General features: G+C 43.0%; 1 protein-coding gene across 4 annotated transcripts in view; it reads right to left on the reverse strand.

Annotated features, from left to right (window-relative positions):
• The window catches only part of Aasdh (aminoadipate-semialdehyde dehydrogenase), a 37,596-nt gene extending 11,474 nt beyond the window's left edge, over positions 1–26,122 (reverse strand). The window contains exons 1-10 of one of the 4 annotated variants that reach the window (XM_076938695.1): positions 26,034–26,122; positions 24,934–25,119; positions 22,692–22,959; positions 21,921–22,041; positions 14,711–15,024; positions 6,280–6,472; positions 2,876–3,117; positions 2,328–2,434; positions 1,518–1,690; positions 407–599 (exon numbers count right to left, since the gene is read on the reverse strand). In XM_076938695.1, coding sequence (XP_076794810.1) covers positions 407–599; positions 1,518–1,690; positions 2,328–2,434; positions 2,876–3,117; positions 6,280–6,472; positions 14,711–15,024; positions 21,921–22,041; positions 22,692–22,921 — 1,573 coding nt within the window. In that variant the 5' untranslated portion in view covers positions 22,922–22,959; positions 24,934–25,119; positions 26,034–26,122. Of the gene's footprint in view, positions 1–406; positions 600–1,517; positions 1,691–2,327; positions 2,435–2,875; positions 3,118–6,279; positions 6,473–14,710; positions 15,025–21,920; positions 22,042–22,691; positions 22,960–24,933; positions 25,120–25,836 lie in introns of all 4 variants that reach the window. The other 3 variants (XM_076938696.1, XM_034508170.1, XM_076938697.1) reach the window with 3 other exon arrangements.
• Between the last annotated feature and the right edge of the window lie 559 nt (positions 26,123–26,681).

Raw genomic sequence — 26,681 nt, forward strand, 5'->3', positions numbered from 1 at the left:
GAACCGAGGAGACAGTTTGACAAGCTTGACAGCTTTGTCCTTCTCTCTGCTTCCTGGCCCACCATCACATGATCTGAGCTGCTCACTGAGACTTCCCATCATGGTGGACAGACACACCCTGAAGCTGTGAGCCCAAATTTCTCTATCTTTAAGCTGTCAGGTATTGTCACAGGAATGAACAAGTAATTAACACTAAGCGAAATAATCTGCAGAGAAGTTGCCTCTCTGTAACTCATATATCACAATAAGACCACCAGCTCACGGGAGTTAGTTACACAAGCTGGCTGACAAAGGGTCTACCCTCTAATGCCAGTACCACTTGGAATAGTCCTTCCGTGGCCGCTGACTAACAAGCCCCACTAGTGTCTCCAGCACTGGCCACGCCCCGCCTGCCTCACCACTGTACCGTGACATGTGAACGGAAGGGTATCAATCAGCACCACGTCATCAGGCAGCGCGTGGGCTGGAAGGTGCTTCTGCAACTCTTGAAAGATGCAATCCTTTACCAAATCAACGTTGGGCACGATGAAGACAATCAATTTTTCCTGATTATACCAAGTAACTGCACAGGACTCCACCTGGGGAAGCTCTTCAGCTACCTGGAAGAGAGATTACCCTCATTTACTCGTGGGGACATCTAGACTCGAACTCCTGAAGGCTCGGATTTGTTGTCTGAACTCAGTGCTGCTGAATTAGTCCCAGCAATGCCTGGGCTCTTTAAAAAGAACTGCTTGCTATTAGTATCTCCTACTAACAGAAAGTTACTGTTTTTCAAAAATAATGCATCCTAAAGCAAATAAATCAGTGTATTTTCATAGATCTCAAAGTCTATATTGTTACTTTTCTTATGTGTGTATGTGTGCTGGTGTGAGTTGTGTGCACCATGTGAGTGCAGGTGCTGGGGGAGGCCAGAAGGTACTGCATCCCCTGGACCTGGAGTTACACAGGTTGGGAGTCATCTGATGTGGGTGCTAGAAAACAAACCTGGGTCCTCTGAAAGAGCAGTGAGCACTGCTAACCATCTCCCCAGCCCCTTATTTATTTTAAAAGTGGCCACCTCAAGCCAGGCTTGGGAATGCACATCTGTAATCCTAACACTAGGAAGGCAGAAAGACTCAGAATTTCAGACTAGCCCGGACGACATAAAGAGACTGTCTCAAAACAAAACAAGCGATATCCTCCTGAGGGAAAGAAGTGATACAATGAGTTACTCATGCTTTTATTGCAATTTTTGTTTGGTCATTGATTTTTTTTTTAAAGGTAGGCTCCTGCTATAGCTCGGGCTGGACTTGGGCCTGTAACCCTCAGCCTCCCGAGTGACATCTGCAGGCATGAGCCACCACACCCAGCTCCATGTCTTTTACTGTGATTAATTACAAATACAAAGATGTCAGCTTTAGACAAGCCGATAGAAAATCTGGCATAGAAATTTGGTGACAGCTGCCTCTACTGCCTTATATACTGGTAGGTTTAATTTTATTAAAGTAGATTATGATTTAATACATAAGTGGCTCTACCTGTTGCACAAGCCCAATGTTAAGTCGTTTGCCGTGGCGCTTGACCTGGCTGTCCTTTCTTCCCAAGAAAAATATCTCTCCATCTTTCACAGTCGCAAAGTCTCCTGTGGCTCGCATAGTGCCAAGGGGCACTCTCATTTCATCATCAAGAAAACATACTCTGTTTTCTCCACCTTTCAAAGACAAACTCCATTGTCATAAAATCCATGGAAAATTGATTTATCAATATCAAAATCGAAGTACCTCTAAAATTCAGTAACTAAGATTCAAACCTTGGCTGGGCGGTGGTGGCGCACGCCTTTAATCCCAGCACTTGGGAGGCAGAGGCAGGCGAATTTCTGAGTTTGAGGCCAGCCTGGTCTACAGAGTGAGTTCCAGGACAGCCAGGGCTATACAGAGAAACCCTGTCTCGAAAAACCAAAAAAAAAAAAAAAAAAAAAAAAAGACTCAAACCTTGATTGTTTATATTAAAATGAGATGACTTTTAAATGCTATTTGATAAAATTAGGCACATAACTTTAGGAAATTAGTAAAGAAATAAAAATATATTTATAAAACTATGTATGACTTTAAATGTATCCATAGAATACTGATACAGCTTTGTCTACAAATGCTAACATTTCAAGTTAACTTTCTAAATTATTAGAAACTGCATTTAAAGTAATTCATGCAAACTCTATCTCATGATTATGAACAGATTAAAACTTATCACTGAAAAGTAAACTCCACATTAAAAAAATCATAAAATGAATTTAAGAAAAGAAGCTGATTTTTCTTTTTTCAAAAATCAGCGAACAAATATAAGCCAACCTAAAAATACTTGGCCAATGCCTTCGTGAACTGGAGAGCCATTTTTGTCTCTGACTTCAACCACTGTTCCAAGTAGTGGAGACCCCAGCTGCACAGGGGATTCATGTCTGCAAAAAACACAGCCCAGAGCAAGTTTAAGATTCACATTTGAGCAGACGATTTCCCAGTGTATTAAAAGTACACTATAGCAAATAAAGACAAAACTAGTTTACAATACAATCCAAAGACTGCATGAGTAACTAGTTTGCCAGAAAGAGATGTGTTACCAATTCAGTACCAAAAGGGTCTGCCAAGATCTTGTCATGAGTTACAGGAAAGATTTTGGATTCTTAACTTGAAACACTAGACAGAATATCACGACAGTGCCTGACACGACCATTGGTAGGGTTAGGAGCACAGCTCCCAGGCAAGGGTGTGCTTCCCATGTAAGGACATGACTTCTACCATCACCATGTTCAACTGTCATCCCCAAACACTCACCTCAGCATCAATGCTAAGGTCTCAGAAAGAACAGCCTCTCTCCCCTTGAGGATAACTAAAGCCCTTACTTCACAGGAGAATTAAGAATCTCCTCTGGGATCCTGTAAAAAGTGGCCCAACTGGATACTTCTGTGATGCCATAGACGTTGAATATTTGTGTTCTATTGCCTTTGCCTCGCCAGCTTTTGAGGATGGTCAGTGAGGGGAAGGCTTCCCCACCGAGGGCTAGGACTCTCAGAGAAGTATGGGCTGACAGGACAGTGGACTTGATAAGCTCAGATCCAAATCTTCTCAGCAATGTTGGTGTTGCCTGGAAACACATTCAAATCACTTAGTTTCCTCCTTCCTCAAGTAAACAATATTAATTATTCAAACCCTGCATTCAGAGCCCAAGTGGACGTTAAGGCTGTGTTTTCCTTTTTTAAAAATTTAATATTTATTATTAGTTTCGGTATGTTTGTGGCTGTGGAAGCCAGAAGAAAGCATCACATGCCTATATAACTGGAGTTACAGGTGTTTGCTAACAACTAGACACAGGTGCTGGGAACTGAACCCTGCCCTGTGGGAGAGCAGGAAACACTCTTAACCACTGGGACATCTCTCTAGCCCCAAGGCTATAATTTTCAATTGGCAAGCCCTATTTATAAAGCCCTAAGTAAATATTTCACAATCCAGCCATGTCATTGTACAAATAAACAGTTCATTTCCTTTTTATCACCAAGTGGTTTCCACTGTATAAATTAGAACTATTTTCACCATTTCCATATAGAATCTAGGATCAGCTTGTAAATTTTACAAATGTTTACTGGGATTTTGGTAGAACAGTACATGTAACATAGTTTACAGACCGACTTATTGAGAACTGTGCTCTGGACAATGCTGCAGCTTCTACATAAACGTGAAGTGCCTGTTTACACAGGTAGGTTTTTAATTTCTATCAATGTTATGGAGACTTTAGTGGATGAGTCTGGCTATTCTTTAAACTTATTCCTATTTTATCATTTTTATGCTATTGTAACAAAATATGCTTTTCATTTTACTTTAGGCATTTCTACTTAGAAACACACATATATAGAAATGCATGAGTGTGTACATGTAAGTATAGCTGATTTTTACATCAAGTGTGTATCTTCCAGTGTTGCTAAGTACTCAGGAGTCCTAGCATCCTCCTCCCACTGCCCTCCTGATTGTCTAGATCCAAGACCATGCTATCTGCATAGGAAATTCCTCCTCTGCCTCCTCCTTTTCCTTCCTCTCCACTTCTTCTCTTTCTCCTCTTCTTCCTTTTCTTCCTCTTTCTTCCCCCTTCCTTCAGTCCTTAAGAAAAAGTAGCAGAAGGCACATCTTCATCTTTTTGGTGAAACCACTCAGGGTTTCTTCACAGATCTGCCAGAGCACTGGAATTTAACTTACGCACAACCACACAGGCTCTCTTCAACTTGTCTTTAAGACTTTTTAATTATGTGTATATGTGTGTGATTATGTGTGGGCATGCGCATTTATGTGCAAGTGCCCATTAAGGCCACAAAAGGGTGTCAGATTCCCTAGGGCCAGAGAGGAGCACCTGATGTGTGTGCTGAGAACTGAACTCCAATCCTCTTGGCCACTGAGCCATGTCTCCAGTACATGTCTTCGGTACTTTTTTATTTTTTGGTTTTTGTGATAGGGTCTTATTACTTAGTCTTGGCTGGCCTGGAACTCACTTGGATCTACCTGCAGCATCTCCCTCAGTTGCTAGAATTAAAGGGATGAGCTGGGTACACCTAGTCAATGTCAGCATCTTTAACCACTTAGACTGCAGTATCTTTTAAAATTTAGATTATTTAATCTACATGAGTGTTCTGTTCCATGTTTGTATGTGGGTGCCTCAGGATGATAGATCCCCTAGAACTTAGGATCTGGAGTTACAGATGGTTGTGAGCCACCATGTGGGAGCTGAAAACCAAACTAAAGTCCTCTGGAAGGGTAACAAGTGCTCTTATACTCTGAGCTATCACTCCAGCACCATCTCCTCAGTATTTTTAGCCATTTCCAATGTAGTATCTTAACACTTATATCCTAGTACTCTTATTTTATAGTCTTTCTGTTTATTTTATGTGTGTGAGCGTTTCACCTGCATGGGTATGTGCACCACATGTGCGCTTGGTGTCCTCAGAGGTCAGAAGATGGATGGTGTCAGCTCCTCTAGAACTGGAGTTACAGACAATTATGAGCCACCATGTGAATGCTAGAAACTGACACCAGGTCCTCTGCAGGAACAGCATATGAATCACACACACAATGGGTGTGGCAATGTGCACGAAGTCTATGTAAGCCCAGCCCAGGTCCTAGCATGGAGAGAGGAACTGGGCAAAATGTCCCATCCCTAGCCAAGGAGCTACTGACAACTGCTAGCAGCTGAGAGGGTCAGTTTTCTCTGAAGCGTATAGCCCCGGCAAGCGACCATGTGCCAGTGGAAGGTGACAGACCCAAGAAAATTTGGGCTGCAGAAACCAGCCTTGAGGGAAAAAAAAAAAAGGACACAAACTGAGGAGGGAGGAAGGGAGGAAGAGAGGGAGGGAGGGAGGGAGAGAGGGAGGGAGAGAGGGAGGGAGGGAGAGAGGGAGGGAGGGAGAGAGGGAGGGAGGGAGAGAGGGAGGGAGGGATCTCTAAAGACCGGGGAGAAGGTGAATGTTATCAAAATGTATGAAATCCTCAAAGAATAAAAAATGTGTTTTGAAATTGTGGGAAAGGTATGGTGTGTGCTACTGTACACATGTGCACATGCAGAGACCAGAGGACATCCAGTGAAGTCCTCTACCTGTCTCTACTTTATTTCTTTTGAGAGAGAATCTCTCACTGAACCTGGAGCTGAGCACTGCAGCTAAGCCAGCAGGTAAGTGAGCTTCCAGGATCCACCTGCCCCAGCCTGCAGCACTGAGATTCGGACATATGTGACACACCTAGCTTTTATGTGGGTGCTGGGGACTTAAACCCATGTCCCTGTACTTTCAAAACAAGCACTCTTGCACACTAAGCCACCTCTCCTGTTCCAATTTTTTGTTGTTGTTTGTTCAAAGACAGGATTCTATGTAGCTCAGGCTGTCATTGAGCTCACTAGGTAGCAGAGGCTGGTTTTAAGCTCCTTATTGGAAGCCTCTACCTCCTAAGTATTGAGATTGTAGGCAGATGCTAACACACCTACTTGGTTCTTAGCTCATTTGTAATAGTACCCTAATATACTAGCTTCCGGTAGGAAGCACAATATGCTTGAATGTTATGATAGAAGACACCCCAACAGCACATCCATAGTCAAAGTCAAGTTGCATGCACTATTATAGACATGACTAACTGATTTCTCTTTCATTTTAAAATAGACATGTGCTATCACAGGTGCTGGCTTCGGGTGAGCTAGTTAAATATAAAGGACCCTCTAAACCACATAAATTAGGAGAATGCAGAAGAAAGCATTTCTGCTGCTAGTGAAGTGTACCTGTAAAACAGTCACCCTGTGGCGGGAAAAGAGAACGTCAGCTAATTTTGATGGTAGCACTTTGACAGAAGTTGGCACGATAAGCAGGCAGGCCCCACTGGACAGAGAAACAAATATCTCCACAACAGATGGATCGAAGGTCAGAGGAGAAGCCAGAAACAAAACGTCTTCTGGAGTGATGTCAAAAAGTGACCTAAAGGCAAACAGAGCACAGCTGTCATGAGGCGGGCCCAAGCTTGGGTATGTGCAGACCCTGAAGAACAGTAAATAGGGACTAGAGTGTGGGGCCATGAAAGGATGGCTTGGTTTTTGGTAGAGCACTGGCTAGAAATGGCCGGAGACCCTACAAGGGATGGAATATATTTCGCCACCTCCCAGATTCCAGGTTCCTGACAGTGGCAAATATCTCCATTGATCTGGCTCATTCAGTCACATAGGGAAACGCCCTACCAGACCCACCACAGGTAGAGGGTGTGACTACAGGTCTCAGAGCCTCAAGAGATTTCCATATTAATGAGACACCTAAAAGCCAGAGGACGTAGCCAATTAAGTATTCTTTACCAGACCCTCCTCCTTACAAACAATATTTAACCAAAGGCCTGCTCTGAGGGTGCAGGGGATACAACAAGATTCATCTACCATCTGCCATAAAAATAAACCTTATAAAAACCATGGACTTCCTCGTGTTTTTAGGGCCAGCATGGGGAACTGTGGAGAAGGCCTTTAATGAGCGCAGCCGCTGTGCCTAACTTCCTGCCTGAGGACTTCTCTGCGTTCCAGGACCCTGCCAAGCGAGTACAATAACAAAGGGTCCTTTCCCACAGGCACTGTCCGGGGCCTTATTTTCTTCACCCACCTCGGCACGTCTCCAGTCTGCTGCAGCCCCCCCCCCCCCCCCAGTGGTATCTGGGAGTCGCAGAATGAAGGCTACCAGCCTCCAGATCTACTTAAAGGCCCTGCCCCCACAGAACTTCAGACTGAGTGAGAACTCCCCATGCCTGGGCGTGAGCCCCGCCAGGCACCGTGGCAGAGCGAACTCAGTCAAAAATCCAGTGCTTCTGCTTCTCTCCGGAGGCACGCCTCCCGGAGCCACCCTGGGCAGAAGACACGCGGGACCCACAACTCCTCCCAACAGGAACCATGCGCCCGTGCCCAGTCGAGCTAATCATCCCTGCACTGGAGAGATTGCTCAGTGGGTGAGAGCACCTCCTGCTCTTGTAAAGGACCCAGGTTCAGTTCCCAGCACCCACATGGTAGTTCATCACCATCTAGAACTCCTGTTGCAAGGGATTCATACCCTCTTCTGACACGTTACACTGACATATATGCAAGGAAAACATTCATACACATGAAATAAGAATAGATAAGTATAAAGTAGGAGGAAGAGGAGGAGGAGGAGGAGGAGGAGGAGGAGGAGGAGGAGGAGGAGGAGGAGGAGGAGGAGGAGGAAGAGGAGGAGGAGGATGGGAAGGAAAGATCAGCAGCAGCAGCAGCAGTAGCAACAGTATCATCATGGAGAAAAAAGTTTTCATGGTTCAGACTTCATTCTTCAGATTATTCAAAATGGCACTGTTGCTACTGGAAACCACTTATAAAATGTGGGACAGAAAGCCCTTTAGTTGGGTTTGGTGGTAGACTCCTATAATCCCAGCACTTGGGAGGCAGAAGCAGGCAGACCTCCATGGGTTTGAGGCTAGCCTGGTATACACAGTGAGTTCCAGGACAGCCATGACTGTATAGTAAGACCCTGTCTCAATAAACAAATAATACCTTTTTTTCTTTTGTCACAAGTTTTATCATCTGTGACCACTTTCTGAGATGTCAGTTTGGATAGAGGGAACTACAATCCCCAGAATTCCCTTTCTACTATGCTCTCACTTTGTTTTTTGTTTGTTTTTATTCTTTTATTCTTTCATTTTTTTAAGAGACATTGTCTTGCTATGCAGCTCTGGCTGGCCTGGTACTCATTAAGTTGTCCAGACTGTCCTCATACTCATGGCAATCCTCCTGCTTCAGTCTTCCAATAGCTAGGATTTCAGACTTGCATCACCAGTGATATAGGCTTCCTTTAAGGAGGAAACTAAAGACTAGAAGTTTGGCAGCTGCCACTTAGTAAAGCACACCATTCTGTCACTTATTTGGTCAAACATTCCTGTCTGCAATCAACTGAGTTTATCAATCTTGAGCTGGCTGGGTTTCTTCCTTAATGAAAAACCACACAAGGCTGCAGAGATGGCTTAGTGGTCCAGAGCAAGCTGCTACCCCCAGCACCTACTGAGAGGTCAGGTGGCTTAGGCTAACTCCAGCTAGAGAGGTCCGGGACTCCCCAGAAAGGGGTCCACTTAAGTCACAGGATAGCATGCACCCAAAGGACACACGAGAGACCGTCTTGCTGTAAAGTACATGAGGTGGTTTATTAAATCAGAGCTCTGGGCCAGCCCATATCCCCATATCTCACATAGGGGATAGAGGGACTGACGTCGTGGCTCAGGGGCATAGCGCTTAAATATGGGTGGGGTAGGGAAAAATCGAACTTTCGCGCGGGTGCACAGGATTGGTTGTTTTACCTTTTTTGAACACTAGTAGGCCGTACCATGGGGCAGGGTGTAGTTCTTCCCTTGGCCAGTCAGTTTCTGGGATGTTCTTAACAGGCCTTTGTCCTGTAACTCCCCCTCCTCTGTAACTAATTAGATGGACCCAAACCTGCTGGCAGGTGCTTTTCTACCCAAGGTCTAAGGCGAAAAATTCACACATATTTCATAAGATGGCCTTTATAATTTTTCACTCTACACAGCTAGAGAGGGAACCGAAATTTCAGGCATCTGCATGCACATAACATACTCACAGGTAGATACGCACATATATACATAATTAAAAACAAATTACGCCGGGCGGAGGTGGCGCACGCCTTTAATCCCAGCATTTGGGAGGCAGAGGCAGGTGGATTTCTAAGTTTGAGGCCAGCCTGGTCTACAGAGTGAGTTCCAGGACAGCCAGGGCTACACAGAGAAACCCTGTCTCAAAAAACCAAAAAACCAAACAAAAAACAACAACAAAAATAATTACAATATTTTTAAAAAATTAGCCGCAGTAGCAGCTGGACCTGCAGTTAATTTCCACCCCACCTGACTATGTTCCGACTGTGCTGATGCCCATGGAGTTGCAGCTTGCTGCTGACTGTCTCCTAGCTGCCTACCCATGGCCACACCGTGTGTGAGTCAGTTCCATGTAATAATCCACTCTTACACTCCGGTTTCCTTTCAGTAGACTCTTCTGTTGGATTGATTTTTCATTTTCATTTCTTAAGACTCTGTGTGTGTGTGTGTGTGTGCGCGCGCGCGCGTGCCTGGTGTTATAGAACTTGTGTCGGATGCCCAGCTTGTGACATGGGTCTTAGTATTCCAATGTCAGGCCGGGCAGTGGTGGCCCACACCTTTAATCCCAGCACTTGGGAGGCAGAGGCAGGAGGATTTCTGAGTTCGAGGCCAGCCTGGTCTACAGAGTGAGTTCCAGGACAGCCAGGGATACACAGAGAAATCCTGTCTCGAAAAACCAAAAAAAAAAAAAAAAAAAAAAAAAAAAAAAAAAGTATTTCAGTCAGCAGGAACTTGCAGGAAGCACTGTTAACCCCTGTGTCACCTCTCCACCGGCATTTGTATGTTTTGAGACAAGGCCTTACAATGTATCCCAGGCTGGGCAGGGATACATTATAAGGCCTCCTGTCTCAACCTCCTGATACTCACCGATGTTACTGCAGGCCCAGCCTTTCCTTTTTCTCTTATTTGGAATTTTCTCTTGCATGAGAACAAAGAACAGCAGGAGACTTTAAATTAGGATATCAGAGCAGGGATTTGTTTAGTCTATACTTCTGCTTTTTAAAAACTGAACATGCAAATCACTCCCTAAGAAAACTCTTTTAACTTAAAAACATCTTTAAGTGTGGCATGAAGATTTTTTTAAAATCGAGGCTAGAGAGATAGCTCAGCGGTTAAGAGCTCTAGCTAGAGAACCCCTTTTCAATTCCCAGCACCCCCATGTTAGCTCACAGCTGTCTTAACTCCAATTCCAGTGGGTCTGATACCTTCCCACTGACATATACGCAGGTAAACAATAAAGCACATAAAAATAAATAAGTAATCTTTTAAAAAAGGAGGCTGGAGAGATGGCTCAGCCATTAAGAGCACTGACTGCTCTTCCAGAGATCCTGAGTTCAATTCCCAGCAACCACATGGTGGCTCACAACCATCTGTAATGGGATCTGATACCCTCTTCTGGTGTCTGAAGACAGCTACAGTGTACTCATAATAAATAAATAAATAAATAAATAAATAAATAAATAAATAAATAAATAATCATTTAAAAAGAAGTTTAAAAAAGAACTTAAGGTTTTTTTTTTTAAATCTAAATATGATATACTTGTGCCTCACATAATGAATAACCCAAATTCAATTTTTAATGAAACTGTTCTTTGTATATACTGTCTGGTTTCACGGTGAGATGTTCGAAGTCAGCAAACTTTCTTTCTTCCCTCCCTCCACTCCTTCTGTTTTAGACAGGGTCTCACTATGAACCTTGAGCTTGGCATCCCTCTGTGTAGGAAACATGCCTATATACTTGTGTGTTACAGGATATTTGATTATTGTATGTAGAAAACCTAATTGTTAGCAAAATATGAAAGCCTAAATAGATATTGCATTTGTCAGATGCAGTTAGATGTGTCCAGAAGAGATGCAGTTTGGGTGTGCCTCTAAAAGCCTCCTTAGATAAGAATGGGAAAGAATAGAAAGTTCCTGCCTATTATAAGGCAAGTTGCTTGGAAGAGGTCTTGTGGCCTTTGCTCTATGATCCAAGGCAAAGTCAGTTGGGTGGTCTGAAGCTACATCACCAGTAAAGGTGAAATGGTTCAGCACCTAGTGACTTGGCTTGAGCTACACCACCATGGCTACATCATAGTTCAGTCTGGCAAGGATGTGGAGGAGTTAATAGACTTTTTGTACAGTAACTAGACCTTTGCTAGATCTCTCTCTCTCTCTCTCTCAGCTTGGAAGAACTTTTATAGCAGGACCTCCAGGTAAGAGATAGGGATTTCCTCTTTCGGCCTCAGAAACAACAGAGAAGCAACTGGCAGGACACAGATAACACAATATTCTAAGAAAGCAAGCTAAGAGCCCTCTTGGGTTTGTTGGTGCTCAAGAGAAAGGTAGACTAGCTCTGTAGAATGACGCAGATGGAAAGCAATTCCTAAAGAGCTAACAGTTCAGTTGTAGGATCAGGCTTGTGAATAGATATTTTGTATATAGTTAAGAAAATAAAGTTGCTGGGCAGTGGTGGCACACGCATTTAATCCTAGCACTTGGGAGGCAGAGGCAGGTGGATTTCTGAGTTCGAGGCCAGCCTGGTCTACAGAGTGAGTTCCAGGACAGCCAGGGCTATACAGAGAAGCCCTGTCTCAAAAAAAAAAACAAAATAAATAAATAAATAAAGTTACTTCACTGAGCTAGCAGGTTTCTACCTCAGTCTATGCCTTCTGTGTCTTTATTGGTATAAATATTAGATAATTTAAATGGCTACACTTGTGTTCACGGATAAGCAGTAGATGTATAACCTGTTTTCTGTCCAGAAGGCTGAGAACAGATATGGTTAATAGCCTGGTGACCGCGGCACTATCCGGATGGTCAGACCCTATGTTTATCTCAGTCAATCCATAGAACTATCCTTCCTGAGATACTATTTACCTTGAGCCTCCTCCTCAGTTAATCTATAGATAATCTTTATAAAGATGTTACTGGTCCTTTACAAGAGTCTCCATAAAGTCATGTCTTAAGCTTTGCTGTACACATGGGGTTGAATTAATTATTATAGGAAACTTTTCCCCAAATTGTGTTGTTCTTAACATGCCTAAAATAAACTGTGCCATGTCAGAATCTCAAAGTATGAACCAACACCAGCTACTGAGTCATGCTGGACCAAATTTCTGTCTTACCTCCCCTGGATCCACACTGTCAGCCATGGTGTTTGCCAAGAGCCTCACTCTTGTGCCTCAGCCTACCAATTACACAGAGCAAACTATAACACTGTTTAAATTCCACTGGGCTGTGGTGGCACACCTCTACTCCCAGCCTTGAGAAGTAGAGGTGGTGGATCTCTGAGCTCCAGAACGGTCAGAGCTACACAGAGGAACTCTGCCTCAAGAAGAGAACAACAGATTTTTTAAATGATATAAAATTGGATAAGTATCTTACCAGACCCCTCTTAGCAACTCTCCCGCCCCACTTCCCTGGGGCCATGCCTACACTGCTTCATGTCCTCTCTGCTTCTTCCTTCACAAAATGAGTACCCACAAGAAGAGACACATACTGACACCAGGGGAAATTAATGGCAGGCAAATCTGTTGGTGACTCATCATAATCTAACAGAATAAGTTAGAACCTGAACTGGGGATTTGAGGCTCCTATCCTGACAGAGCCATACAGAAAACCTAGTTCCTCCCATTTTTGAACTCTAAGATCCAAACCAGGGGACGTGCTCCCACAGAGACACACAGGGACAGGGGATTCGCTGCAATAACATGAGGTTTAATAATAATAACCAGTGCACTGGGGTTCTCTCACTCACAGGCAAAAAGAACCCTGAGTTGAAGTTAAGAGCAGTTTTTAATGCAGTTTAAGGGGTGGACTAGAGAAACAGTGACTAGGCACAATATGATTGGTGGAACAGTGTGACTTTTAAACTGATTGGTCTTTTGGGGAATGAGGTGGCAAGGACCTCCCTTGTTTGTAAGTGGCAAGGATTGGTTCTGCTGAATGTGTCTACATGCTCTGGGCCTTCCCCACCCACAGGTGGGGTCCCTTCCCTGTGGTCTGAGGAATGTTAATCCCTTCTTCCTCTGGATGTTAATCCAGCAGGTGTCCTCTGACTAAGGAATGTGCTCCTCCCAGGATGTGTCCTAGGGCAGTTAATTTTTAAGTTTAACTGAATTCCTACACCATACTTAATTGGTACCTTTGCCAAGGAATCATTTCTTCTTCTTTTTAGACTATTAACTAAAAATCAAAAAAGTGAAGTTGGCCTGTAGTCTCAGTGACTTGGAAGGCTAAGGCAGCAGAATAACAAGCTTAGGGCCAGCCTAGCTGCAGAGCAAGGTCAAGGCCATCCTGGGCAACTCAGTAAGATCCAGTGTCAAATGCAAAATGGGGGCTAGAGACAACTCACAGGTCTAGCCTTTAGCCATCATGTGTGAGGCCCAGAGTTCAGCACACACACACACACACACACACACACACACACACACACACACACACGCGCACACGCACACACGCACACACGCACACACGCACGCACACACATGCGCACGAACAGCTTCTGTCCACTCACTTGTTTATTCTGTGATTGGTGTTACTGTTAAGTGTATTCCCTGCCTACAGAGAACTAAGGATCATGTACAGATCAAACAAGACAGATACAATTGCTCAGTTACTCAAGATTATACATTTAGAGCAAGATTTACAATAAAACAGATACTAAAAATTATTTTTTAAAATATCAGATTTTTGTTTTGTTTTCCTGAGTCTCTTTCCATAGTACTAAAGACAATTTTGTGAAATATATGCAGGCTTTTTCTTTGCCCTTAGACCTGAGCAGAAAGTGTGCAGGTTCCAGAACGCAGAACTGGATGTAAGATTTCAGGCCTTTACTGCCACTGCCCTGGGATACATTCAGGGAAGAGCAACATTCCTCAAGCCTCAGGGTGGGGAAGTCCCAAAGCAGGAAGACACACTCCTGACCACAGAGAAAGATATAAGTCATCTAGGTGGGGCTATGGCAAGTGAGAAATAGTTAACCTGAAATAGTTGGTTATGACAGGGTAGGGCACAGTGACATGGAAAAACTACATTCTTGAGAATGAGTGTGCAGAGTGATTTTCACATGACTCTAAATCATTTAAGGTCAGTTCCTCTGAAATGTTCCACTGTTCTTGGTTACCCCTCCTTGAGGTTTTCCTAGTGTTACAGCCTGCTGATGTTCAAAATTTGTAAAACAACCAATCATGTGTAACTGCGCGAAAATGCAACCAATCACGTGTAACCGTGCGAAAATTCCTCCTTTTCCCCACCCCGTGCTATAAAAAAGGCCCCTCAGCTTGCTGACCTTTTGTCAAAATTCTGTTTCTGCATGGACAAGTTTTGACCTTGGCTAGCCAACTCTCCCCAATAAACCTCTGCTGATTGCATCCAGGTATGGTTTCTTGTGATTTTTGGGTGGTCATGATTTCCTGAGACTTGAGGAAGGATCTCCCGTGTTTGGGGGTCTTAAGTACAAACTGGCATCAGACGTCTAATCTTTCTGCCTCTAGCCTCTCAAATACCACTGAGTCCCATGACACCCAGCTTAAAACAGAAACTCTAAGAAGGATTCCAAGGACAGAACTTACCGGAAGTGCTGGATATTAGGTAGTATGCATGCATGAGGCACTCTGACAATCTTTGGTGTCCCTGTGGTCCCTGAGGTATGGAGGACATATGCCAAGCAACCCTCACGCTGCATGTCCATGTGTTCCTTCTCTTGGGTCCTGTTGTCACCATTCACTCTGTCTTCTCCCTCGTTTACCTTGTATTTATCTGTTCTGTCACAGAGCATTGAGTTTGCTTCACCAGTTTCCCAATGCAGTCTGAAGAGTACCAGGTCCTTATGTTCCATTGAAACTATAGCATAGTTCAAAACTGTTTCATGTGAAGACTTGAATTTCTGTTAGAGAAGAAATTTACAAATGTTAACATGTTAAACTGGGCGATGATGTCCCATGCCTTTAATCCCAGAACTTGGAAGGCAAGGCAGGCTGATCTCTGAGTTTGAGGCCAGCCTGGGCTATGGAGTGAGTTCCAGGACAGACAGGGCTACACAAAGAGAACCTTGTCTCAAAAAGAAACTGATAGGGCTGGTGAGATGGCTCGGCAGTTAAGAGCACTGACTGCTCTTCTGGAGGTCATGAGTTCAACCACATGGTGGCTTACAACCATCTGTAATGAGATCTGATGCCCTCTCATGGGGTGTCTGAAGACAGCTACAGTGTACTTACATATAATAAAAGAAAAAAAAAGGTCAGAGTGAGTGGGTCCAGGACCTGGAGCGAGCAGGGCGGGAGCAAGAGGGAGAAGGGAAAGAAAGGAAGGGGAAAAATAAAAAAATAAAAAATAAAAAGAAAGAAAAAAGAAAGAAAAAGATAAATAAAATTCACATGTTAAAAAATAATTATTTTATAGAGAATGTAAAACAGCCATTTACCCATCAATGTGGCTTAACCAAGGATGGGCGTACTAGCTTGTATCCTGGGACAAAGACAGAAATGAGACATATCTCATTAACTCAAGAGTTAAATGTTCTTATTTTCAAACTCACCTTCAAAGCAGACATGTAGAAAAGCACACACTTACAATGGAACACAGTAAAGGTAATAATGGCACATGACTGAAATGTTAGAGAAACTGAACTTAACTCCACACAAAGGGTCAGAGACTTCATAGACAATATTTGTTATTCTCTAAATGAGAAGATAGACAGTTCAGACAATCAGAGTGCATGATCTAAGAAACCTGACATTGGAGAACACTAAGCACTTCAAAAATGCAAAAATGAAGGAGAGGGTGAGGTTTGGTATTGACAAGAGATGAAATAAGAATCCTCAATTATTTTGCATAATCAGCAAAAAAAAACAAGTTTGGCCCTTAACCTGTATGTGATGGGATCAGCTGACCCCAGGTGGCAAAGGCATGGGACTACACTGTTAAATAAGAGCCACTTCCTGAACCCTTCCTTTACCATAGTTCTCAGCTAGTCTTGTACTACAAGTGGACAGCGATCATTTGGGCGCAAACGTTGTGCCTGTCTGCCTGTTGAGCCAACAACTGCAGGGTTCTGACTTGGTTGCTTTTGTACGATTTGGAATAAGCTGGATGAAACAGGGTTATGTTTAGTTTGTTTGGGTTTGGATTTTTGGAATAAGTTCTTGTTATGGCCCTGGCTGGCCTGGAATTCACTATGTAGACCATGACCTCAGACTTGAGGCATCATCAGCTTCCTGAGTGCTAATGAAGACCCCCAAACTCGGGAGACCCTTCTTACTCAAGTCTCGGGAAGTCACAACCACCCAAAAATCTCAAGACACCGTACCTGGATGCAATCAGCAGAGGTTAATAAACCTCTTAGAGAGAGTTGGCCAGCCAATGGTCAAATTGCTTGCTCACGCAGGAGCTGAATTTGACAAAGACCGGATGGCTGAGTGTGGGAAGCCTACAGAAGGCGGCTATCATCCTTGCAGCCATCTTTAGCCATATACTCTGACAAGAGACTTGATTACAATAGCCTACAACAGCTGAGCACACTCTGATAACATCTTGCTTTAGACACCCAGGATCTTCCCTTGGGTGTGTGAGACTTAAAGGTGTGTGACTTAAGGGCGTGGCTTAGAGATTAGATTTAGAGACAAGACCTAAGGGCATGACTTAAAGGCATGACTTAAAGGTGTGGCTTAGAAGTGAGACATATAAAAGGCAAGAGGCAGCTGGGTGGTAGTGGCGCATGCCTTTAATCCCAGCACTTGGGAAGCAGAGGCAGGCGAATTTCTGAGTTCGAGGGCAGCCTGGTCTACAGAGTGAGTTCCAGGACAGCCAGGGATACACAGAGACACCTTGTCTCAAAAAGAGGCAGACAGAAGAAATTATTATTAGGTATTAGGCACTTGGCACTTGGAGTAAGAACTTGGAATTAGACAGTAGGCACTTGAGAAAGAGAATTAGGTAGTAGGCACTTAGCACTTGGAGAAAGAACTTGGAACTTGGAGGAACTAGGGACTAGGAACTCAAGACTTGGGACTTGGAGAGAAGAAGACAGACTGAAGAATAAACGGGACTGAATCACACTCTGGTCTCCATTCCTCGAGTCCGTCCTCACTCTCTCTCTTGCTGAACCCCGACCCGCGGACCAGAACAGCTTGGGGCAGCGCAGGCTCTAACAACTTAGCCCCCAAGGCTTTTGGCAGCGTGGGTTCCAACACTGACAGAGCGGTCCTCAACATTTTGGCCCCCAAGCGTGGGGCAGCTTTGGCCACAACATTTTTGGCACCCAATGTGGGGCAGCTCGGGCCGAAACAGCTGAGGGGCTTTTTAAGGGGGAAAACCACAAACCAGGGGAGTGAGGAGGGAGTGAGGGGTTGCTAACATAAAAATATAGGAGAATTCCAGAGGAACCCAACCTAAGTGAATCAGGGTCATGTGGAAAACACTCTGTGTACCCATTCTTCTCAAAATGTGGTCTTGCCCTGTCACTTACTCAACTATTTCTCAGTTGTTGCCCTGTCATCAGTGGATACTAGTTTCTCAGCCCCACCTAGATGACTTGCATTTTTCTTTGTGGTCAGGAATGTGTCTTCCTGCTTTGGGCCTTCCCCCACTCACAGGTGGGTTTTCTTCTCTGAGGTCTGAGGAATGTTAATCTAGCAAGTGTCCTCTGACTCAGGGATAATGTACCCTCCCAGAATGTGGAATGAATCCGGGGCAGTGAAGGCCCCAAATCTTACATTTAGTTCCGCTTTCTTGGAACTAGTGAACCTGCATTCTTTTGCTCAGGTCTAGGGGTCATAAAAACTTTTTATATTTTTCATGCCCTTTAAAGAAAACTCTGTATATATTTTATAAAATGACCTTTATAATTTTTCATTCTATACTAGGATTACAGGCCACACCTGACCTGTACAGATTCAAAGTGGGAGTCTTCTGAACAGAGCTTCTTGGGCAGAATTTTAAAACTGCTTAACTGAAAGAATCTGAGTTGTCATATTAAATAAATATAAATAACAAAAGGTCAAACCCTGGTAGCTTGTAAAGTTTGCTACATGTGTGTGTTTTACATATGTGTGTGTCAGAAGTGGGATGAGGTAGTCCATAAAGCTAAAACAAAAGGCAAATAGTACCCATCTGTAACAGAGTAGGTGTGTGGAGAGCTTTTGGGGCTGACTTGTAGAAATCTGGCAGGAATTTGACATTGGACCAGGACATGGAAACAAGCTCAAGGTAAACTCATAAACTTAGCCAAGGAATGTGTGGCATTCCTTTTATCTTAGTCATTCTGATAAGCCGAGAGAGAGAGAGAGAGAGAGAGAGAGAGAGAGAGAGAGAGAGAGAGAGAGAAATATTAAGGAACTTTGATTATTTCCTTGTTTGTTCCTTGACCTAGAACTGATTTTATTATTTGCATGTACTTAAAATGATGTAAAAGCAGGCTGGAGAAAAGTAAGCCCTCTTCAGCCTCAGCACTGGCTGGAGTTGTGTTATAATGTTGTCTAATCATCTTTTTCTTTCCAATCCTCCCTCCTTCCCTTGAGACCCAGTTGACTGAGCTGGCTTGGGTGGCGGCAGCAGGACCCAGCTAAGGAAGCTCAAGCCTAGCTAGGGGTCATGGTACATGCCTTTAATCCCAGCACTCAGGAGGCTGACCTTTGTGAGTTTGAAGCTAGCCTGACCTATATAGTGAGTTCCAGGGCAGCCAGAACATACTCAAAAAAAAAAAAAAAAAAAAAAAAAAAACAACCAAACAAAAACAGAAGTTCAAGGTCATCAGCTTAATAACTTGTTTGAGGACAGCCTGATTTAAAAAAAAAAAAAAAAAAACAGGCTTTTAATAACAGGCTGTTTGTTTAAAACAAAACAACAAAAATAGTTCATGACCTATACATTCTTAAGACCTAGCTCAAAATCATTCTTTTCCATTAAAACTTTACTCTGCTGAGTCACACCCCTTAGGACCCTACTGAAAGAGTTAAAAATTTTTAAACCTTCCACAGATGGAGTCAAGAGTTCAGATCAGCTTGTTCTGCGTTCTGGGTCCTAGGAAACTAGCTATCCACAAGGCAAAATAGATGATAGATTGAATAGAGTTCAGAGCTGGGAGTTCAAGACAGCGTGACCAAGAGCTATGGGTACCAGGAACTAAAAACTAACCATAAGATAGATTGAATAGGGTTTGAGCTGAGAGTTCAAGTTAGCGTGCCCATGCACCCTGGATACCAGGAGAGTTTGAGTTGGGAGTTCTCAGCGTGCCTGTACATCCTGGATACCAGGAACTTGGCTGATTACGTATAGGCTCTTAGAGAATAGCCTGTTCCTTGTGCCCTGTCACAAACTGAATAATGGGCTGGGACTTTCCACAGGTGCTCTCCAATAGCCCTCCCTTTCTCCCCCTGTGTTGTGGTTCCCCCCGAGTTGTGGTTTTGGGCTTTAAATTCTCTCTGTCTCCAAAGCCCTGGGGTCAGACCCCATTGCCCCTGTGTGGGCTACAGGTCTTGACCTCAGTATAAATATAAATACTGAATAAAATATGCCTCTTGCTGATTACATCAAGTTTGGGGTCTTGCAGTTATTGGGGTGGCCGAGAATTCCCGAGGCTTGAGTGAGGTCCTCCATTCGTGGTGGCCTTACACTACCACACTGCAGATCTAGGGGAGGCTCTAAAGGACTGGCTCTTATTTTTTCCCCAACAGGGCATAAAGTTAGAATACTTGTATACACCAATATCCTTCCAAACACCTTCTCTCTACCTAGCCCAAGGTGCTACACCACTGACATTTGGGTTACACAATTCTGTGTGAAAGCCTGTCTTGTACACTGTAGGAATTTTAGCACCATCTACTTCCTACAGATGCCAATAGCCCCTTGTTTTTATCAGGACAATGAGAAATATCTCCAGACATTTGGCGGTACCTCCAGGGAGGCTGAACTGTTCCTAGATAAGAGTAACTGATCTGGTGGGAAAACAGTAGGTGCTCAATGGCCGCTCGTTGCTTCTTCATTAAGTGAAGCAAGAATGCTCACAGATCATGGAAATCATGGCCAAGGAAGTCAAGCCATTAGCTATGGGGCTTTGTGTATCAAACCCTTGCTATATTCCTTCACAAAGCATCCTGATACTGACAATTAATTCTCACACCTGACCATCTTTTATAAAACTTCCTTCCAACAAGACTTAAGAAAAATAAGCATTCCAGGTGTGGTGGCACACCCTGTAATCCTGTCTCTTGGGAATCAGAGCCAGGCAGATCTCTGTGAATTCAAGGACAGCCTGGGTCTACATATTTGGTTGCAGCATAGCCACATAGTGAGACCCTATCTCAAAAAACAAAACAGCAGCAAACAAACAAACAAACAAACAAGAAAAGAAAACGAAAGGGAAGCAGGGCATTGTTCTCTGAGATAAGTCTATTTGTGGGAACAAAGGACTGAGCACTTTCGGGAGTACAAGGGAAGGCCCCAGCTAGACACTAACATTTACTTCAAAACACTTATTAACCAGGTTAACCTTTCAAATTTCTTTCTAGAGACCACACTTTAATACTCACGAGCTTCACAGTTCATACATCCATGTACTCATACACATACAATGCATTAAGTTATTCTCAAGTATAAACTGGTTCTCATAGAAGATGAGTGAGTAAAAGAGAACTAAACCAAAAAGAACTTCTATAACAGTCTTCACTGGACAGACAGTATTTTCTCAACAACAAATAATTTAACGATAATACAACACGGACTACCTCTTGCTGAACACCCAGTATTAACTCCTGTCTCTAAAGCAGTATTGTTTCTCAGCTGCATTGTCAGTTGGCAGATACTTAAATTTTTTTTGTTAACATTTGTTTTATGTGTATCTGTGTATCTGCTCTTTTTTTGTTTGTTTGGTTTTTGGTTTTTCGAGACAGGGTTTCTCTGTGTAGCACTGACTGTCGTCTTGGAACTCACTCTGTGGAGCAGGCTGGCCTCAGACTTAGAAATCTGCCTGCCTCTGCCTCTGCCTACCAAGTGCTATAGGACTAAAGGTGTGCGCTACTACTGCCCGGCTGTGTGCCTACTCTTATCTGTATGTATACTATGTGAATGCAGTGCCTGCAGAGTCGAGGGTATCCAACATCCTGGAACTGTTGTTACAGGCTTGTAACATCATATCCAGCATCCGATATGGGTGCTGGAACTGAACCCACATCCTCTGCAAGAGCAGCAAGTGCTCATAACCTTTGAGATATCTTTCCACCTCCACACGTAAAACTTTTTAAATAATAAATTTTCCACTAATGTGTGGTCTAAGAGCTGATCCATTTTTCAAAATGTAAGCTCAGTTATAATTCTTTAACATAGTGGACCAATATGTAATTGACATAAAAGTACATAAAAGTAAACTGTGCAAGTACTATGACACTTTCAACCATAGGAAATAATTTGGAAGCAGGAAGGAAAAATGCAGAACCATCATAAGGCTAGAAGACACTTCCATGTCATAAAGTGTAGTTCTCAATGTAACATGCACTGGGGAGGGAGCCAGGGAACCCTAGGGAAGATCTGGGCATTTTTGGATACCACAGCTAGAAGGTACTGCTGGTATCTAATGTGCAAGAGACAGTAATGGTACTGACCATCTTATACTGTGTGGGAACTTCCCACAACACGTGCTCAACCAGAATGATGACATCACTGAGGCTGAGAATCAACGAAAAGTTAGTGAAGTCAAGACAGATGAAAGAACTCTTAAACTGAAGTCAGCCTGTCTCTCTCTCCCTCCCATTTCTCCCTCCCCCAAACACTTAAAACACCAAGACTTACATTAACCTGCCGTTTTTCAACGAGAACATACTTTAGGTCACATTTTTTCATAAAGTGGGTTGATAGTGATGGTGGGGAGTCTGGATCAATAGGTGCATAAGCTGCCTGGGCCTGAAGAATCCTGTAGGGCAAGTACAAGGTTACTACAATAAATATAATTCTCCCATGAGCACTTGATGTCTCTAAGAACTTCATTGTTCATTAGCATTTCACAAAATTCAGGGTCGTGTTTTGGTTGTAGTTATTTTATCTTGCACCCATTGGCTATCTAGATATTGTAAAATTATATTTTCACTTCTTATCCCAACTTGGGATGGGGGTGCAGCTTAATTGTACAGAGTTTGTTTAGCATGTACAAGGCCCTGTGTTCAATACTCAGTATTGAAAAAAGTATTGAAAAAAAGTATTGAAAAAAGAAAGAGGTCTTAACACTTAATATACAGAAAGATAACATTTTCAGAGAGTTGACGGCTCAATGGTTTTCTTTACCTAAGGACAATTATAAGATGCTTTACCTGTTTTCTTCTGACAGAAAAATGAGGCCTTTATACTTTGGAGATATTTAAATATTTTATTAGTAAAAACTTTTAGTCTTTCCTTAATTAGCTCAAATTAACTAATGTACATGATCAAAAAATAATACCAGAAGAAAATGACAAGCTAACACAGAAGAATCCAATAGTAAATAAAACAATAGCGTACAATGTATACTATGTACTAAAAACTATTAAATTAGCTTAGAGTAATATCAGTTTATACTAGAAGTATTACCCTAAAATCCAGGAGGGTAAGTTTATCCCAGGTTGACAATAGAGACCAACTTCCCGAATTCCTCCAAAGTCACAGTGTGCTAGCAGAAAATCGGATAATTCTGAAGCCTCGCTCAACAGAGTCTTGTAGGTATAGCACACTGGAGGCTGGTTGTTGCCTTGGTCAAAACATACAGCTGTTCTATCCAAATAGACAGAGGCAGCCTGACGCACCAACTCCTGAAGCATCATTTTATTGAGGTTTGTCTAAACACCTGTGGCTGAGAAAACTACACATTTAGAGAAATGTTAGACATTAGGGGAGTTTTCATGAGGTGAGAAGGAAACATGTCTACTAGCAAAAATGACCATCAGCTGAGTACCTAGGTTACTGACAACAGATCATTTACCAATGTGCAAGATCCCAATCCAGTCCCCAGTACTACAAAACAATGAACTAAAAGGAAGTGCCCAGATAAGAACTGTCTATTTAAGGTTCTGTAAGGCTGACTGGTGAAAATGCAGGAGGCTGGAGACTGGGAATGTTGCATACTCAGATAAACTAGCTTGGGTTATCTTGGCAGCAGGTTTACTGCACACCTGTGTGTCCACCCAATGTCCTAGTGGCTATCATCTGAAGCTTCTGTGAAGTTAAGTACCTTAGCTCCCACCAAGCCCAGAGCTAAGAATGTCATCTGATCCCACCCTAAACCTACAATAGGAAATCCCTTGATTTGCTGGAATCCACCTACCTAATTCCAACCAATGTATTTGAAAAGCCTTGCTATTTTACTTTCCTTTGTCATTTAACAATATAAGCTCATAGATCTGCTTCTACCCTGGGATGTGATTTTTATAGTAACCTAAATCTGTGGTCCTGGAACCTGGCCACTTATATTTGGCTCAGAATAAATGATTTCCTTTTGTCCTTAGGGTAACAGCAGTACTTTGTGTAACTAAAACAAACAAAATCTGTCTCACAGATACATAACTGAAGCTCTAAACTTACAAAATACCTGTAGCAACTTTGCTGAAAGCAATGACATAAAAAACAAACTTGATGACAGTCAATGAACACTGGATCAAAACTTAAACATGTAGGAAGGATGTGACAGTCACATAATAGAATTAAGCAGGGAGAGATGTAGGTTTATTTTTCAATTGACCACAGTATTAAAAGGATAGACATTTAAAAGTAAGCAATAAAGGGATGGAGAAGGAAAGGAAGGAAGGAAGGAAGGAAGGAAGGAAGGAAGGAAGGAAGGAAAGGAAAGGGAAGGGAAGGGAAGAGAAGGGAAGGAAGGAAAGAAGAAAGGAAAGAGAAACAAAAAGCAAGCCAAACAAACAAAAAAACAGGCATGGTGGAGCATGCCTTTAATCCCAGCAGATTAATCCCAGACAGAGGCAGGTAGATCTTTGTAAGACCAACCTAGTCTATATGAAGAGTTTCTGAGCAGCTAGGGCAGAGATCCTGTCTCAAAAAAACTACAAACAAAAAACCACTAGGGATCAATGCTAACAAAAACACTGTAACTCCTAGTATCCTTGACGACAAAGGAGACTTTCTACTGAATCCTGTTAATATATATCAGAGAGCCAGGCGGCGGTGGCGCACGCCTTTAATCCCAGCATTTGGGAGGCAGGCAGATTTCTGAGATGGAGGCCAGCCTGGTCTACAGAGTGAGTTCTAGGACAGCCAGGACTACACAGAGAAACCCTGTCTCGAAAAACAAACAAACAAACAAAAATACATATATCAGAGAAAAATAAAATTTATCAAGTGTCATTCCAATTTTTTACCTGTTCATACTTAAGTGGTTTACTTACTGATTCAAAATAGAATTTCAATTGTGTTATCTAATTACCATCTAGCTGGTAATTAAAGGGCTTCTTAAGCCCATAAAATCAAAAATGTCCAAAATAATGCAAAAATTTGAAATGTGATTCCTAAGTATCAAATTTTAAAGAACAAGACAATTTTAATGCTTATGGTATTTTAAAATAAGTATTTCATAAATCTAACTGTTGTGTATACAAATGATTTTCCAGATACACAAATGGACAGTAAACAAATTATATGAACTACAGTATGCTCTACACGATATAGAGAATGAGTTTATTTGGGGATATAAGGTTATTGTAGTAGAGTGTGTCTTGCTATTTTTGCCTGTATAAGAACACAAAATAACCAAATAAACTTTGCTAAGCACCCAGTTTTCCACATTAATGTATTATACTTATTTTTACAAAAAACTAGTCTGGACCTGGAGATGTGTCTCAGGAGTTAAACATTCCTTGTTCTTTCAGAGGACACAGGTTCCATACCAGCACCCAACTGGGAGCTCAATACAGTCCATAGTTCCAGTTCTGGGGAATCCGACAGCCTTTGAAGACGCCAGGCATGAACATGCTGCACTTACTATATACATGTAGGTAAAACATCCCTATACCTAAAATTAAAAAAAAAAAAAAGTCTGTTTAAAAGTTGCCTTTCCTGAAAAAAAGCAAGTACATGTGTAACTGTTAATTTCTTACAAGAAAATATAATCTACTAACATAATTCACAGCAGTAGAATAACAAGACTATAACTTAGTTATTAAAAAATGTCATTTTTATAACTAACTACAAAACTCAACACACAAAACCTATAATCAAGGAGTTTTTCTACTTTGAATTTAAAAGTTCCCAGTGGCAAAATTCAGTTTTGTCCAGGTTTTCATTTCAGTCATTGAATTTTATGTCTATGACCCTGTCTTCTCTGTCTTCTCTGTCCCCTCCGTCCCTTCAGACTTGGGCCATCTAGATGGCTCAGTGGAGAAAGAAACTTGCCATCACATCAGAAAACCTGAGTTTGATAATGGGACCCACATGATAGAAGGAAAGAACCCACTTCCGAAAGGTCCTTTTTGTTTATTAAGCATGCTGTGTGAGCGCACACACATACTTTAAATGAAAAGACAATAAAAAACAAGTCAACCATGAAAAGGGATGATCCAGCAAGCTACTTTCGAGTTGTAGCATTAAGATTAAGTGGCTCCCTAATGTACAACTGTAAATGAAGCTATTTATTCACCAAGAGATCCTGATCTTAAGGGCTCTCCCTATACTGGGCATTATAAATACTAGTAAATTATCCGTCTTCATCTTATACACATCATGCAGCCACCTTTAGTTACAATGCACTTCGTGGATCCCGAAAGTCTTTCACTGGCTCTCGGGACCACGCTAGGACGTGGCGAAGCATATGCTCCAGGAGACACATACAGCCGCTCCAAGCCGGGGTCCGGAAGCCGGCCGGAACGAGGAGGGAGCAGACAGTGGATCCCACAGTCTCCCAGAGTGTCCCGCGCACTCCCGCCCCACCTTTTCACGACAGCCCGTGGCGTGCACTTTCCAGCCCAGCAGCCGACGACGCTCAGCAGCCGTAAAGCGGACCTTCGCGTCATCTGCCGGCGCCCGTGACGTCACGCCAGCGTCGGGGGCGGGCTCTCGCCGCCGGGCTCCGCCCGGACGCACCGCTTGGTCCTGAAGGGCGTGGTACCTGAAGGGTGTTTTCCCTGGAGGATTTGGGCTGTGCAGATTCAAGCCTGATATACATTCCAGGCAACATACCTGTGTTTGTGTGTGCATCTGCGTGAGTTTACGTGCACCGTGTGCCTGCCGGTGCCAACGGATTCCCTGTAGCATCTAAGTGGTTGTGAGCCACCACGTGGGTGCTGGGAATCCAAAAGGGACCTCTGGAAGGGCAGTGAGCTCCTTGACAGCAGAGACATCGCTCCAACACAATTGAAATTTGACCGGGAATCTCCTTGTTCCTAAAGTGGGGGTAGAAATATCCCAAAGGCTGAAGTGAAGAAATCACCGCCAAATTGGCGAGTAATTGGCCTTATCCCCCTCCACATCTTCTGGGAACTAATCCCACTATATGCCTGAATGTGTGTTTTCCAAGGGTGACAATTATTACAATAAAGGTGAAGGATCACACCTGTGGTGAGTTACTGTGCCCCAACA

This window comes from Arvicanthis niloticus, chromosome 7 (assembly GCF_011762505.2).
Source record: "Arvicanthis niloticus isolate mArvNil1 chromosome 7, mArvNil1.pat.X, whole genome shotgun sequence".
Lineage (NCBI taxonomy): Eukaryota > Metazoa > Chordata > Mammalia > Rodentia > Muridae > Arvicanthis > Arvicanthis niloticus.